Source organism: Anopheles gambiae, chromosome 3, assembly GCF_943734735.2.
Source record: "Anopheles gambiae chromosome 3, idAnoGambNW_F1_1, whole genome shotgun sequence".
Lineage (NCBI taxonomy): Eukaryota > Metazoa > Arthropoda > Insecta > Diptera > Culicidae > Anopheles > Anopheles gambiae.
This window is the reverse complement of record NC_064602.1, coordinates 74,384,533-74,402,409: the sequence shown is the minus strand read 5'-3', so window position 1 is coordinate 74,402,409 and position 17,877 is coordinate 74,384,533. Positions and strand designations below refer to the sequence as shown.

The 17,877-nt window shown below is 42.5% G+C and overlaps 1 protein-coding gene across 1 annotated transcript in view; it reads right to left on the bottom strand.

Moving 5' to 3' along the window:
• Positions 1 to 16,430: 16,430 nt before the first annotated feature.
• Positions 16,431 to 17,877, bottom strand: part of LOC1270831 (CCAAT/enhancer-binding protein) — a 3,710-nt gene continuing 2,263 nt past the window's right edge. The window contains exon 1 of the mRNA XM_061657363.1: positions 16,431 to 17,877. This exon is cut by the window's right edge and continues 2,263 nt beyond it. Within this exon, the coding sequence (XP_061513347.1) occupies positions 17,459 to 17,877 (419 nt within the window). The 3' untranslated portion in view covers positions 16,431 to 17,458.

Here is a 17,877-nt window from a genome sequence, read left to right as displayed (position 1 = left end):
TATAAGTACACTCCAGCTCGGACCGTTTGTCCCGTGCTGTAATGTGTCGTCCGAACATTATATAATCCTTTCTTTTTCTCACGAACACCCTCCGTTATCGTAGCAGTCGATAGTTTTTTTTTTCGTTAAGCACCCGATTCCCGCGGCCGTCAGCTCCATCCGTGCACCTTATCAAACTAAAAGCCCTTCCTTCATTCCTATTCATGCCCTTCACGCCACCCAACGAATGAAAGAAAAAAGCGAGTAAATTATTATCAGCGTAACTAACATTGGCCTACTTTAGACGGACGGTTAAGCTGGGCGAGAGGCTTACACGGTCCCGAGGGACTCGCTCGCTTGTTTGGGACAAAACAGGGAGCGTTCGTACTCAAGTGGATCAATTGGCCTACTTTGTAATGGGTCGAGCTGACTGTCCCTACAAGAAGTGCCGCGTGTTTGCATTGTCTGCACATGCACAACGCGTCTCAACGCGCAAGTGATGCTCATTGAGGAGCCTCGAAGAATGCTTCCAATGTTTGGTTGTTTTTTTTGTTGCTATTCTTCCCATCCAGCAAGGAGGGGCCTGGATCTCATCGCACTTGTGGAGCATATCGTTGATAAGGTGTTACCGGTTACCTGAGCGCATCCAGCACGGCCCTATCATCACAGTGCCATCATACGCAGCGCAGCGCTATAGCCAACCATGAGGGAGGAAGGGTTTGATAGGAGCGCAAACAGCACGCGTGCGTTTGATAGTTAACCCCCTGCGCAAACGTGCTGGTGCTGGTGGCTTTGCGCTGTTTGCTCGGTGCTGCTGCTGCTGCTGTTGCTGGTGTGTAGAAGTTCAAACAGCAGCCCCGGCGAGCCGGACCATTTCCACCTGAGCAACCGATCGATCGTCGTACGGTGTGGGTTAAGCAGGAAGGGCTTAGGTTTTGTTTGGATGTCATGTGATTGTCATGCGAATAGTTGGAAGATGGTTTGGAGATGTTGAAGCTTTGATTCATGAAGTAGCTAACACGTAACAGTTTGTAGATGGATATAACAAGGTGAGATGGTTGAAGTACTGGAAAGTGCTAGGATCAATAACCACTAAGGATTGAGGACTTTATCACTGATCAAACGATTTAATGCCAACATTGCTGTAGAAAGATATTAAAAAATTGAGTAGTGAAGGTAGCAAATTTATGGCTAAAGTAGTAAGTAGTTACTGCCTTAGAAACAGCTCTAGGCAAATCATAGGCAAAAGTGCTCCAAACATGAAGATCTCTTTGCATCTCATCTTCTGGTGAAATTCTATCTCCATGAACTTGAATTATCGATGAAGCGATATACTTTGTTGCCCTGGCCGGTAATCGAACCGTATCCGCAGTATACTGAGCAGTGCCCCGAGGGCGGCATGTGTTGTTTGGATATGCAAATCAAACCCACCCAGCGCCTGAACAGGGAGGTTCTGTCAATTCAAATATAGACTTTAGAAGAAGAATGCTGCAGCGGTGTGTGCGAATCATTTGCATCGAATGCAGCCTCATCGATTATCAGCTCCAGATGCCGGGCGGGGAGTTTGATAAAGATAGGGAAAACAAAGCGATGTTATTTGTTGTGGCAGGTGGAGGCGTACAGCCTCATCTCGGTTACTCCTAGAAGGTTACAGGAATAGGACTTCAAATGGATAGAAGCTCCGAACAAATCAATACAATTGAACGGGAAATGAAGAAAGACTAGTTTAGCCTGCTTCTGATCATGATGCGGAATAAAAGATCATTTTGAACTATATTGGATCTAATCTGGTCGATAAATGTAAAGTTCAACAATGCAAGGAGAAACACAGTTGACTATGCAATAGACTGCTTCGTATTTGATACCTAGTAGTTAACATATTACTCAATAATGCAGTTCTGTCTCTGCATCATCTACACATATTTAGATTCGCTTAAACATAAACAATGTCATAACTCCGGAAGTAATTCATCTGCAAATTCTTCCTTGCATCATCACCGCAACACCGCAAAACTGCAACCATTTCCATAAAAGGCGTTCGGGTGCTACGGAACGTACAAGCGCATTGCTCACTGCCGTTGTGCATCTCCATCATTCTCGGCCTGGGAGGATGCTTCTGCTGCTGCAGACCACCTACGACCATATTTCGCTGCGCTCCGACAAGCCCCGGTAAGCTTCACCTTCCCCGTGGATTAAGGCGACTACAATAAAAAACCCAAACACACAAAAAGAGCCGCTACCTCCCATGTAACAGATGACAAACGGCATGCAGCCAGCGTCCGATGTCGGCGTGACGTCGGGTGGCCTAGTTTAGTGCGTGTGTGTATCTGTGTGTGTGTGTGTGTGGCAGCAGCCAACCCCAGAACATCCGAGATATGGCTTTTAAAGTGATTCCGTTGACTCGTTCCCGTGCCCACTCCGAGTTGGGGATTGGGGCGCTTGAATCGATTTAAATTTTAATCCCTTCTGCCAGTGGGGCGTTTGTGCGTGCTGCCGCTGAACACTTTCGTTAATTTTGTATGCAGCCACAACTGTTCCCCCCCCCTTCCTCACAAAGCATCTTCGGGAATGGGAAACAACTTACAGAAGCGAAAAATAAAATACACAGATTACTTGACAAATTTTGCCAAATACGGTACCGTTGCTTCCGTCCTCCGACGACTTGCTGGAGTAGTCTTCGCCGATGGCTCGATGCGATGCGATGCCATTAGCAGACGAGCGGCTCCACCTTACGTCTTCCTGCAGCGAACGAAAAGCCTGTGCATAATACACAAACAACATCCCATCGTAAGGTGTTAAACACTACCCCGTTTTGATCCTGACCGGGAGAGTTTGGTCGTGAGAGTGAGTGGCAGTTCCTCACACTGATACCTCACAGCAAAGCAAACAAAACTGCCTCCGCCCCGATACGATGAGCCATATTATGTAATGCAGTTTCGAAAGTTTTTCTTTCTCTCTCTCTCTCTCTCTCTCTCTCTCTCTCTCCCTTTTCCTTCCACTAAAGGCGTTGTCGGTTGACTCATTTCGGGACGTCTTCGGATGCACCTCGAACGACGTTTTCTCGAACGTCCAAAGACGGCGATCGCGATCTTCTTCGGCTGGAGTTGCGGGCTGCGTACAACCCGACCGGGAGGAACCCTCAGAAGCCTCAGACAGTCAACCCCCTGGGGCCGGGCAGCCGGGCGATAAACTTGTGCATTTTAAAATATAACCCACAATACATTTTCCCGTCCGCCCGCCTTGTCTCATGACTTAAAAATCAACGCACGTCCTCCGTTCGGCCGACTCCAGTCGAAATCCAGCCCGAGTGCGTACCACACTTCACCGGGCCATATCTGCGCTACGCACCGCCGATCGCCGAGCGTGTGTTTCTGCGTGCATGCGTACTATGACCGTCTCGTATGTGATTGAATAAAACATGGACGCAAAGGCCCCTGAGGTGAGGTGTCCGGTATCGAGCGGTGTATTTAGCTGGGTACACACTAGCTTTTCGCTCAGCTTTTGTACAAATGTACGCAGTGGGGATGCGGGATGGATCGCTTGGTCCATGTCTCCAACACGTTAGAGCCCCCAAAAGCCCTTTCATCCCGGGTTACGCTCGGGTGTGAGGATCATCATCGTCGTCATCAGGTACACACCACTTTGCATAAAGGGACAAACGTGACAAACACAAATGGTGTGTGTGTGTGTGTGTGTGTGTGTGTATGATGCACAGCGCAGCGGTCCCAATGAGGGTCCGGGCGACCTTGGAATGCACGGGCCTTTTTTGCCGACAGCGTGCCTTATTACTTCAAACCCAGGGCACGGGGATGGTCACATGTCGCGCGGGTGAAAAGAGAAATAGAAAACACGCTTTCGCCTTACTAAACGCGGCTGGTGTATTTTTAGCAACAAGATAAAGAGATGGTCCAGATGCATCAGCACAAAAGCCTTTGATTGATTGATTTAGGTCGTCCGATATGCTTACGGCAGTACGGTTTTCCAGCAGAAAGCTGCAGATGCCACACTCTGTTGCATAATGTAAGCATCGTTTTACGAAGTTTTTCCTGTAACTAGGTGCGTTGTAAAACACAAAAAAAAACAGAATGATCGTATGCATCAAGACGATCTTTATTGCAGTGCTGCCCCATATAACGAGCCCGATACTGTCCTACACTGCAAGTTGAAAAGCGAGGGCTAGCGCTGACCTACATTCTCCCTTCCGTTATGCCCTGTTTTTGGAGGAGTTCCCTTTCTAGCTGAAACACTCCATCCATAGAACAGTGCGCGTACGGCACCACCAGAAAACCAGAACCTTTCGCATTTTAAGAGGTTAACCAGTGGGGTTCGCTCATGTCTCGCCTATCTCGCCACTGCCAGCTCGCTCCACTCATGCGCCTTCCCTGCGTGTGTCTTATCGCGCCCAAATATCAAGTAGTTTCCCCCTCCCCGTTTGCCTCCTTCGCTATCAAACACGGACTCCAAACACTTAACGGCACTGGTCAAGTGCATAATTCATTTCGGAAGAGATGTAGTATTCCCTTCTCTGTCTTTCGGCCTGCACAGTGCCGAAGGCTTGGTGCGTTCTGTTGCTCCGTGTAAAATTTATGCTACACCAACGAACAAAAAAATAGTAACACTGACACTTACAAACACGAAGACAAATCGACGAACGCAAACATAAATTCCACGCACTCTTTCCACCTCTTTTGCCACACCCTACCGCGCGTAGTGATCGGGGGAAGATCTCGCACGATGAAAAACAAAAAGTGAAACACGAAGACGAGGAAAGAATTCGAACCGCTATGATCGAGGAACGTGTTCTAGTTTTTTGTGTGAATGTACTTTTTTTTTCGGTCCAAACCCACTTCCACCCACCCCCTCCCACGGGGCTAGAAGTTGCTAGAAGCGGAACATCTTCACCAAAAAAATCGGGCGGGTGCTGTTTTTGGATGTATGGGTGAAGGGCTCGATCACTTTCGCTTTTCGTTCGTAGCGTGTGTCTCGTGCAATGGGGGGTACATTTTGGGGCCAGTCGATGGTGCATCACTAACCCTCCCACCTCCAACCTTCCCACTAAGTTAGAGTTTTTTTTCTTTCATTTTTCATACACTGCTAGTCGCAGTGTTTGCGTAGGCCACCTCTTTGTTTCTTTGATTTGCGGGATCGCTCCGTCCCGTTCACGCTTAGTCGCCTAAATTGAACCGTGTGTTTTTCGGGAGGGAGTAGAGGTCGGAGCTTCCCATCGCCCAAAAGGGCTTGGAGTTCGGACACCATCGCTCTCGTCTAATCTCGTGCGTGTGTTATGAGGGGGGGGGGGGGCTTATGCGTGTGTATGCGTACCGTTCCGATCGTTCTTGTTTGCTGCCCATCCCTGGCCACCACCCGCCCCAAAACACTATAGGGCATGGTTTTTTGAAGTAGGTTTCGTTTTAAATAGTTTTGACCTATTTCTTGCCCCATGCGTGTATGTGAGTGTGTATGTGTGTTTTTCTTCGTCTTCCTGGTGCGTGATGCTCGTGATGTTTCGGAGCGTTATGCTTTCCTAGCTGCTGCTGCACTAGTTCTGCGCCTTTTTTTTCTTTTTTACTTCTTTTTCTTTGGATGCTTTTGCCTATTTGCTGTGTGTGTGTGTACGAAGATGCGTTCAAGATATGCGTTTTGAGATTTATTTTGAACGCGGAAAAGGGAAAAAATGCAACCTCGCTGTGTGCGATGTTCGGCAAAGTCGATTGTTTAGAGCAGCGAGCGGAAGTGCTGCTGCCTGGTGCCCAGGTGAGGTCAGCAAAACGAGGAAAGGCAAACTGGAGCAGTAGAACAGTTGGGCACAAAGAATGTAGTGTTTTTAGGTATTCGCTTTTCATTTTCAATTGAATCGCTACCAATGCCACGGTACAACAACAACACCATGGTCTGTCAAAGTAAATGTAAATAAATGTATACAATAATAATTAAAATGATAAGTGACGAGTCTAAGGTGAGTGTTGAACTGCTTATCTGTAGTAGCAGAATGAAAAAAAAAAAAACATCTGACGAGAATAACACGCTTAGATAGTGTGCCCAGAAGCTTGCCGCCCCGATTTCATGAGGCATGAATTGAATTTGAACAAATAACTTTGATGCTTCCGTTCCGCCTATGGCTGCCGTTTAAGGTTTATTTTTCTTTTGATTTAAATGAAATAAAAATATACAGCTATAAAAAAAAACATTGTACCGACCGGTAAGAAGCACATAAATCATTAGAAAATCACCTCGCAGAAGGTCGTTGGCACCTTTCGGTGCGCCAATGTTTTAGCGGTTCAAGGTTAATGTGCTATCAGTGCCTCTACATCCGCTTGGTAGAAGCATGGTGAAGAGCAAAAGGTGAGCTGAGGCGTTTCGAGTCAGCCTTTCGATTAGCAGATGCCGCAAACTGCATCATCGGTACAGTGCAGTGCATAATAATTTCCTTCTCTTTCTCTTTCTTTCTTCCACAGCAGCTAATTGGGACCCTCTGACCATCAAAAGCATCTGACATTGACAGGAACATAAAAAAAAACTCTAATCACAAAGTGCAAACGCCAAGTGATAGTGGCATTGTTTACATTACGCAGCGGCAAATAATACATAACGAGGCGGTGTGATCCTATTGGCGCTGCACAGCATCCTTATCATCTGTGCTGTGCGATAAATGGCCGCGGTGTGTGGTTTTTTTTTTTGCGCTGGTTTAATAGGCCAGAGTGCATGATGCATGGTGGATTTCCCATTGCCAGCGAAGGTGTGAAAAACGTGCGTTTGGGAGGTGGAAAGAGTAACAAAAATTCGCATCACCTGGGTCATGGTTTTGTTGCACGGTTGTTTTTGGTACGACTGGGACCAAAAAAGGAGCAAAACAATAGTAACAGCTACACGTTTGATTGAACGTTTGTTTAATTAGCTCTATCTAGGGAATGGCGTATGTTCTAGGTGTTCCGGGCAAATGGAGGAATGTGCAGTGGTCAGTGGAGCACAACATGTCGATTATCAGGTGTGAATGAGTGTTGGCAACAATGTTTTGTATTTTATTAAATTAATCGCATGTTTGATGTAGAGATGAAAATAGAGCAACATTTGAGAGTTTCATATAAATGATAGCAGTTCAAGCGAATACAGTGAGGCGGATTGATACTACAAGAACATTGAAATGCTCTTACGAGATGAAATTTCCTTGTGATTGTACTTGGCAGTAATGGTTGAATTCTAATGTTGTTGGTGCAGATATCATTTCAATCGTTTAACGTTTCAAACTTCTTTGATTCCTCAAGGAAATTCTTCAGCAAAAGAAGGTGAACAAAACTTGGATGAACTAAACAATCAAGAATAAGCAGCTTATGTTATCATGTGAGCATCAGTTCATGCTAAACGACTAGCTCCTTACTAAGTTACATATGGTGCTAAAGCGAATCCTCTTTGATAGTGTTGAAGCATATGATTTGAATCTCCATTTCTTCTCTCATTTATTTGGTATAAAGATCAACTACGTAATAGCATAATAGTTATTTTAATAAGTTCAAATTCGTCAAAACTCACATTCTCAGGAGCTTTAGGCTTTACATTATAATTCTAGAGCCTGGGAATAAACTTCTCGTCAAACCTTTCAACGTAACAGCATCTCCATCCTAACTTCAAATCTCATGTGGTTAAACTAATATAAAAATATAGCATAAGGATAAACTAATCAATCAGATATTAGAACGCTTATAAGGGCTCAGACAGGCGTTAATCATATACGGTTGTTTTGCTGAATGAGAAGCAGAATCTGTGAATTTGACGACTTGTCCACAAAACAAGAAAGTGTTTCTTTTTTAATGTAATTAACATTACAGCTCTACCATCATCTTTGACTGGTGATTCACTCAAGAAGATTTTAAGAATAATTTGAAACATATATACCCGAAAGATTCCTAAAGAGTGGATAACTTTGACAAATGACACATCTCCGCTGGTGTGACGGATCTGTCACGGATTTTACGTCCAATTCTTCACACTAAATATGTTTACCCACCGCAACAGTACTGAACAAATCCTTGCACCGTTTTATTCATCCTCAAGCACACCACCACTGCGGGAATCGGACTTTTCCGTTCCGCTTTTCCGATAATAAATGAGCGGAATAGATTTGTTTCCACCGGAAACTCCAAACCCAGAACGAATAGACAACAGTGTTGTGGCTTGGACGGCGCCAAACGGATGGAAATGCGAAGGAAATGCATGTGTGCTGATGTGCTAACTGGGCTGGAATCAAGACCGCAACGATGCACGATCGTGGGAGGAACACAGGAGGTGCCTAAAACGTGTTGGAAGCTGTGGCGTGCCGTACGCACGCCGTGTCCACTCCACTAGCGCACCATACGGTGCAGCCGGGTTTAGCCGTAGCATCGATACTGTGAACCCGATCTAATAATAGCATTTAGGTCCCGAATCCGGTCGTCGAAAATGAAATAAAAACATACACACAAGGTGGGACACCTCCGGGGGGAGCAAGGGGTATAAAAAATGCATCCGGCTGCATCCGGTAGTAGGTCAGTAGTGCTACCGTGAAGATGATGCGATGATTAGAAGCGTGAAAGTAGTCCATTTTTCTTCGCTCTGTTCCGTACCTTCTTCGGGAGGCGACAACTACGTTCTCGAGTAGGTGTTGCGCGTTTTATCGTGCATTATGGAGCGCTGTTGGAGGAGGTCCAGGGAACGGGGCACAGGTAGCCAAAAGTGGGAAGCGGAATCTGGCGCATAAAAGGCGTACTTCCACGCGTGTGTACGCTCGCGTGGCGGTCGGTTAGGTTCCTGAAGGGCTGCGGAAGGTCATTTTAAAAATAATTCCGACGGTAAATGCTCTCCCGCCATGATGCAGCTGTAGGGCGGTAGATCGCGGTACGCATCGCGACCGTTGCAGCTGTGTGTGATTTTGATTGACCGGTACTTTTAACACATAAAGAGAGAGAGAGAGAGAGAGAGAGAGAGAGAGACAGAGCGAATGAAAGAGTGAAACTATCAATACGGCGGAAGTTATGCTGTCGGTCGCGTAAAGGTGAAGTGTTGGGGGCATTATTTCACCTTTGTTTGTTTTTTTTTCGTTTATTTTTTCTTGTACAAATCCATACCGTCCAACGCTTTGTGTGGCCGATGGCCATTGTCAAGCCGTTTCCAAAAACCGCCATCAACGCCCGCCCGCAATGGTCAGCGGCGGAACGAGAGTGAAAGTTTTTTTTTCGCACCGTAACGCCCGGACAAAACGGTAATGTTCAAACATAAACGCAGTGTTTGAAGTTTATATTGCTGTGCGAGTGGGTTGTGTGTGTGTGTGTGAGCGAGAGTGTTTTAGGGGTTTCCTGCATACTGTTGCTGCATGTGATGACAATCGATCGCATACCGCTGCCCTTTCTTGCGATCGTGAGAACGACGCGTCCCGTTCGCGGAGTAGGTTTTGTTTTACGATCTTACGCTTTGCGATCTCGTACGCGCGCTCGATTTACGGCGTACGGTTTTTATGTTGTTTGCGTCGAATTGTTGTTGTAATTTTGTACGGAATGGCAAAGGATTGCACTTTTAACAGGCAAGTTTTTAAACTCTGGAGAAAACATTTTATTCATCAAAATAAACACATCTGAGGTTGTTAAAATAACGATACAGTTTTATCGTTTTCTTTAAGTATTTATTCTCGCTGTGGAATAAGCGAAGTTTCAACTACACGTCCCAAGGAACATTTTAAATCTTATCATAGTTTTAACGATGTTGCTACGGAAATTTCATTAAGCCTTCTTTTTTAATTTGAAAGTCGTGTATGACCTCATAAGACTAAAAAAAACTAGCTTAAGACTGAAAGGGCCCATCTACAGAACTCTGTTAAGACTACTAGTTAAAACCATTTCTAGACCTTTAAAACGTGAGGCGCAAATAAACTATCAAAATAACAACATATTGCTATGGATATGTTCTTGAGATGGCAATGAAGCATTGAATATGAAGTCATAATAATAATGGTTGGTCATAATAATGGTTAAGAGATATTGCAGCATTATTATGTTGTCTTGATATTTTTTCTGATGAATTCGCTCGCGTATGAGCAGAAATCCATGCCAAGAAAATTTCACTGTTGAAATACATTATAATAATTTGAAAAATATCAAAGCGCTTTAATAATATGAATGTATTTTTTGTTAAAAATACGTTAATTTAAAAATAAAAGTTTGTTTATAACACTCACAATTTACACCAAAAACTTTGTCAACATAAACATGACGTGAAAAGCGTTTCAAAAATTGCCATTTTTCTATTTGTCATGTAAACTATGAATTTGTTTATCAAAATATCAACATGGCTGACACATATTGCACACACAAATGAACAATCATATTAATAAACATGGATTCCATTGGCTTAAGATCAGAAGGTCTTTCCTGATCATAAGTTCAGTTGATTTGTAGTGCAATATGTGTGACTAAGATGTTTTTAAACAGCACATAGCTATAGGAACCGCTTGTGCAGATTAATAAGTTTTAAGAATCTCCTGGTACAGACGGTGTCAGAGATATCGCATATTTACATAATCGTGATTTTCTCAGTTTTATCCATTTTTATTTATTAATAAAATTAGAAATACATCGAATAGTCTTTGCAGGGGATAAACCCAAATAGCCAGAATTGCTTAAGCAGCTCATTTTGGCACGCTAAAGATCGCTGCTCTAATTCGCCTTTTGCAGTAGATAAACAGCATCAAAGTTCTATGTGGGTCTTTCAAACAGCGCCTAAGCAGCTTCCTTATGCCACGATGCCAGGGATTATTTTTCTTTGTGTTTTATTTTCAAGCAAGCGTCATCGATGAAATAAACAACAAAATTTGTTTGGTTTAAACACATATGTATATTTTTAAATCTTTTGTATTGATAAATTACACAAATTTTTACACAATTTACTGATAATTCACAATCGCTTCACTCAATATTCATTCTTCAAGTAACGAATCTAACTTGTGCAGCAGCAATGAGATTATTGCCGGCGTCCGTCTTTGACACTTTGACAAGAGCCACCTTGAACCGATGTCATGCATTAAAAAGCTATAAAGTTCCACCAAGTTCAGTACCCTTTCTTAACAAGCCTTCAAGTTCCATCATGAACCCTACGCATAGTGCTAATCAGCCGCAAAGTTCCAAAGAGTACCATGTGCCTGTTAAAAAGCTCCATAGTTCCGCAAAGTACCGTCTATCTTTTAATCAGCCACAAAGTACGACATCGGAACGATTTTTCGTTAAACAGCCCTAAATCAGCTATAAAGTACGAGCTGGCTATTTGGGAAACCACCCACTACAAGCAAAACGAAAATAAAATTAAATATTGTTTAGCTGAAAATCCTAGAATACAATTTACGAAGAAGTTAGAAATACTCGGCTTATCAACATTTTTCGTTAATAGCGTATTTCAAGTATAACCTGTATAGCCTGTTGCAAGTTCCCTTCGTCCAAGACTTAATAGGCATTTAATAAGATCAATTGATATTGATGCCTTAGTCTTAAATAACAAGTTTTGAAACGTGCCTAAGAATACATTTACAGGTTGATTAAAGCCAGCCATCAAAACTCCAATTTTAGTTTGAACAGACAGTCTTATAATCGTCATAGTCTCAACTAACAAGTCTTTAAACGTGCTTAAGAATGCGTTTACAGGTTGATTAAAGCCAGCCATAAAATCTCCAATTTTAGTTTTCACAGACAGTCTTATAAGCGACTTCAGAACTTTTTAAAGGTTTAACAACTTTAAAAACTGTTAAGCATCTTCAAAAGACATGTTAAAACTATGTGGCTCAGTATACTCATAGTAAAGAATGCTTTAAGACATGTTTAAGTGTAAAAGGTATGGGAAATGTTTCTTGGGGTGAGTTATGGCAAGTATTCATCTGGTGTACTGGATTATACAACAGTCAATTTGACAATTATTTATTAGTTTGGCCATGCTTATTGAAGTTCTTTTTTTATTTATAAAGAACGGTCCATGAAGACCATTAAATTTTCCATTAAATTAAATCATTAAATTACATCATCACAAAAAATGTCCACAATATTTAAACAAACAATCATGGTTCAAATAATTATGTGAATATTTGACTAATGATGTTATCATTACGGTATTATAATTACTATTTTTATTATATATCTTTCCTTAATTCCGCAACTTAATTGCTATCTATTATGGTGAATTATTGTCTCTTATTACTTATCCTGAAAATAACTTATGAATTCGCTTGTTTAGTAGAGAAAATATTCAAGCGTAATTTCCATTCCTAGACGCCAAAGTAAGGCTAATAACTGTTGCAGTCGTTCTCTGATTTACGCGAATTCTAGTTATGCGAATTTTTGACAGTTCAGATGGCAAATCAGTACAATTTTCTCTTTCAATTGTCAAATGACAAATAATCTGCATTTTTTTTTAGTTTTAATTAATCAAAAAGACAGAAATTACCTAATTTCATATACGAATTGCATTAAATAGGTAATAAATTACATAAATAAACTAAATTCAATTAAAAATCATTATTCATTGAGTATATTTTGGCAGTGCAACGTGATATACGACTTACGTGAAAATCCGAGTCACCCGAATGTCTCTGGAACGCATAATTCGCGTAACTCGGAGAAAGACTGAAAGAATTCTTATAAATGAGGCCAAATTACTTCTTCGTGAGATTGATATGTAATGCAAAATTTAACTGCCTGTCATTTCTTTTTTGCTCATTTCGATTATTTTTGATAAAATCAAGTCTTAAGTTTCGTGCTGTTTAACAGGTCTTTTTTAAATTCAAAATAAAAGTATAATTCGTAGTAATATAAAACGAAACGATTCTTATTTTTACACTCCACAAAAATTAAAACTAAATTCTTGCTATATTACATGGTGAGTCAATAAAAAAGTTTTTTTAATGTGATCTACTTTTCAAAATCAAACTATTTACTTATGTCAATTTCTACTAGACTCCTTGTTAAATGTGCTAATATTACCTGCAATACTAATGATCATCGCGTAACACAGACAAACTGCAGTTCGCCATCCCGCCAATATCGTAACCAGCTGTCTTCCGCTGCTTTCTCACGTCACCGGCTTGTCATGGCTCCCCCACCATCACAACCGCACAGTTAAGTAGCTCAAGTTCAGCCCACTTTCACCCAAGAGCCATCAAGCGGAAGCGGAGACGCAGAGCAAAAGAAGAAAGAGGAAGCGTGCGGTTGCAAATTTCTTCCACCAGAGGTTACTGCCGATTCGCCGAGAGACACGCGTGAATTTTTATAGTGGATTTCGCAATCACCGGGCGGATAGTTAGCACCAATGCACCAAAACGGACACCACATCAGCTATGAACGGACGACGCGGCCTCCACCATTCAGCGATCTTGTTCTGCGTTTGATGATGATGGGGTGAAAAGATTGCTTGCACTGCATCCACGGTGGAGGTCGTGGTGGCTCCCCAATTCCGTACGGTTAATTTACAATCCACTGTCAAGCGCGGACGCGAACACTATCACCGGCCTAGGACCTGGCCGGATTCTCAGAGGTAAGTGAGTGCCAACTATCACAGGAAGGGGACGGTGGATTCTACTTCTAAACGGCGACCGAATTAATGTCCCTCTGCTGCCTGGTGCATCCGAAGAAGAAGAAAAAATACACCAGCAAACTACATCGCCGTGCCAGAATGGCGGTGTGACAGGTCGGATGACGTGTTTTCACTGTGCAAAACACTCAACAAGAGGAGAAAAACAAAACCTCCCCAAAATAAAGATAATTTTCACACGACGGCTCCGCACATGGGGAACAATGATTTTCAGACAGAACTTGGCAGCGCACCAACACGCCGAACGGACGATTGTTTCTTTTGAAGGCGTCCGTTCATTCTAGGTGTCGCTAAACAGGCGCAGGCAAAGGTATTGTGTTTCCTCAACCTCAGCCAGCCAGCTAGCTAGCCAGCCAGTTGGCGCGATCGGCTCTGTGGCGCACTTGCGTCCGATGGGGTCCGGCTGAGGTGTCGGCTCATTTGTTCAAGCCGGTTAAACATTCAAATGGGATCGCGAATGGGTTTTGGGTTGAAGGTGATGTGGTTGTTTTTATTACGGAGGTTTGTTTTCTCATCCTCAAAGTCGGTTAAGAGCACGATATCAAAATCAAGGAAATGCATGCATTGCAGGTTGTATAAGGGTAACCCTAAACGGTTCTTCAAAATCCAATTATTCTTTCGCTGGTTGATACTGTGTCCCTGTTGACAATGGACAGTGAACTTGAAGCTGAAATTGATAAAAAAAACTCAATAAAAGATAAAAATACACAATTTAGTTTAATGATTTTTAAATGAGTTTATTACATTTATTCAGCCCGTGTGTTTATGTAGAGTTGTTTGTCTCGATTAATATTCAGCTAACTACAAAAAAGGTTGTTTGCCATCACAAGCTGAGAAGAAAGGTGGTGTGGGTGTTTGTGTTTTATGTGTGTGTCTGTGTCTGTTACAGGTATGGGATTACACAGATTTCAATGCTCAATGCTATCAACTTAACAGAGACCACTTGCTGCTGCCGAACGATTGCTGTCACCCATTTTTAACCCTACCATTACGCTAAACTGGGCGTACTAGAACGCATCCACCGCACATTTCGAAATTGTGATGGAATATCTGTCCAATTGATACTCAACAAGGAATCGCAAAAGGGAGAGAGAAAAACACAAATTAAATTAACAATCATGCTACAAAACGATCATCATCATCTTGATAGTGAAGAAAATCTAGCGTCTGTGGGTGCATCGCTCGCTCTCGTTCTCTTTATACATAATTGGGGTGCAGGAGATGACTAAGACTAACTCTGTCTGGTAACTTATCGTTTCGGATCGTAGGACGCACAGTTCACCTACTTAAACACAACCAGTTCACCTCATCAGTTTCATAATTTATCTTCGGTTTCATTGTTTCTAGTTTTCACCCCTTGATTCACCGCTTTTATTCCGTTGCCGTTTTGATACAAGCGCACCAAGAACTCTCAAGCACACAGTGACCAGTGGGTGCAATTGTGGGGCCTCTTAGGCCATGCCGATTCGCTTCCGCTTTCACTTTCACACCTGCACGCGTTTTCATTTTTCAAGACATTTAAATATTCACTCCACTTATCGATTGGGTTCAGTACGATCGCTTCAATATCGGTTATTTTAGCTCTTGCCGGTGGTCTCATTTTCGTCGCTCCCCTTCGTTCGCTCGCTGGGTCGCGCGCAATCGGGATATTTCGATCACCCAATATTCTAATCACGCGTTCGGTTAACACAGAACAATGTCAGACACTTGCCTACTCGACTTCCTAGCTCGACGTTATTACGGGGTTTTAAGTTCTTAGGTTTTCGATACGCACATTGGTAACAATAGTTCGATAAGTTGAGGTTGTGTGCTCGTTTGCCTTTCTTTTTTTGGGATATGTGTATGTGTGTGGTTTATTATTTACATAACTGGTTCATTCTGTCTAGCATTTGTGAGGAAAATGATGGAAGGTGGTGTGGTTGCGAAAGTTTATAAAATGATGTCTTTTGGTTTAGTTCGGGAAAGTACTTGATGCGGAGTAATTAAAATAAGTTAGGTAAAAGAGGAAAAACAATGAATGAATACAGGGTTTCCCACGATATATTGGTTGGTTCCCATCAATTTTTGGTGGATTCCCATATTTTTTTGGTGCGTTCCCACGATTTTTTGGTCGTTTCCCAGAATTTTTTGGTCTAATTGTATTGATATCCAATCGGAAAATACCAATAAATTATAGGATCGAACCAAAAATCTATGGGATACAACCAAAAAATCGTGGGAACGCACCAAAAAATCATGGGAACTGACCAATAAATCGTGGGAAATCCTGTAAGAACAAGAAAAGGTAGAAAGAAACAGTAAGCGAACTAGAAAGTAAAAGAAGATTCGTGATAAACGATTAGAGAGAGTATTTTAGTGCAACAATATTTTAGTTAGTTATGAAATTGAAAAGATGAGAGGAAAAAAATGTAGATTTCAGGTTAATGTCAACGTAATTTCAGAATAAAAAGAAGTAAAAAATCAACCAAAACATTTGAAATAGAGTAGTTGAATGAAAAAAGTCTGAACAATAAGATAATAGAATGAAACAACAAATAAAAGAATGAAAAGTAGAAAAAGAAACAAAGAAATAGTGTAAACGATTGTTGGAAGAGAAAAGGAAAAGATGAATACAGGTATGTGCAAAGAGAAAATCAAATATTGTATGAAACATCTGCAAAGATGCAACAACAGAAATAGATAAAGCGGAATGAAGAGAAATATCAAATAAGAAAAAAACACTAGAAGAATAACAGGAACATCAATCTTAAGGGTGGAAACATTAATCTGTAGCTTATAACGTGTTACAAGTACACCAGAAACAGTAATTGGAGATGAAGATACAGGAAGAAAAAGAAAGAAAAGGAAGTAGAACAGTGTTTTAGTTTAATTTTGTAAAAAAATAGTTTGTATTTTAATCGTTTTCTTAACAGACGTATCTGCCCTGACTCTGGATGAACGCAAACGAACGAATAGAGCACACTACACTACGTACAGCTTAACCATCAAACTAAAGATGAACAAATTTACAAAAAAAAGAAAACGAAAGAAAACATTTCCATCAAGTCTTATCTACAACCAGCCGTACCAAAAAGGGTGTTTGTGTGTATGTTTCTTGTGAATCTTTGTGCAGAAAGTAGTACTTAAGTAGGTATTGTGTCGAACGATTTGTTTCATCGGTCGCTGTACGTCACTAGAGAGAGAGAGAGATAGATATATATAACTGTATGTATGCTACATTCGTCCCTGTTCCCCTGTCCACCCAATTGCTTCACGCAATGCACTCAGCGAGTGCATCCTCTTCTATACACAACAAAAAAAACGGCAATAATTATAATAACATTAATAACGTCGCAGTAGCAAATAAACACGAATATCTTAAACGCTATGTACAGGTATTTAAGTTCCTTTCGAATTGCTTCACGTTCACTGCTCTAGCTGTCACAAGAGTGTATGTGTGTTTGTGTGTGTTTGTGCTATTGTTTTTCGGTTAGTAGCTGCCTGCGGCCGAATCGAATTCGATTTTGTCCCCCCTCCGAAATTTCGCTTCCCCATTTTCGCCTTCCTTACATTTGCGCCGTCTTTGTGTGTCTTCGTTTGACTCCATTCTTCGTCCCGGTTTGGTGCGAAAGAATATCCTGCGAGTCTAACTTGTCTTTGGTTCGTGTGTGTTTGTGTGTATTATGTGTACAAAACGCAACGTAGAATGGACAATGGGTAGCTAATCAAGGGGACATTTCCGACCGTACCGTACTGGACTGCTGCTGCTGCTTGCTGCTGTGGGCTGTTTGGGAGGAAAAGTGAGATGCAACCCAGCATGCAACGGAGCAGTCCCCGGCTCTGAACCGACCAAAAAAAGCAGTGGACAACGATTCCCCGAAACGCTTTCCCCCAAAAGCGCACCAAATCACATGTGGTCGCCCATGTTGGACAGGTTCAGCGCGCTGCGACAGATCTGGTTGATCTCCGGGTTGCTGTGGTTCATCAGGTGCATGTACAGCTGCTTGTACAGCGCGATCTCGTTGTTCTTCTCCTCGATCTTGCGTATCAGCACGTCCTTCTCCTTCAGCAGCGTCTTCACCTTTTCCTCGACCTCGCGCGACCGCACCTTCGCCTTTTCGCGCGACTTCCGCACCGCGATGTTGTTCCGCTCGCGCCGCCTCCGGTACTCGTCCGTGCCCTTGTCCACCACCTTTTGCTGCGTTTTGCGCCCGACGTGCGGCAGCATCTTGCTGTGCTTGGTCAGGTTGGCGAGATGGGCGGCGCCGGACAGATGCGGTAGCGCCTGATGGTGCAGCACGGTCGCGGGCGTTAGGCTGGAGAAGC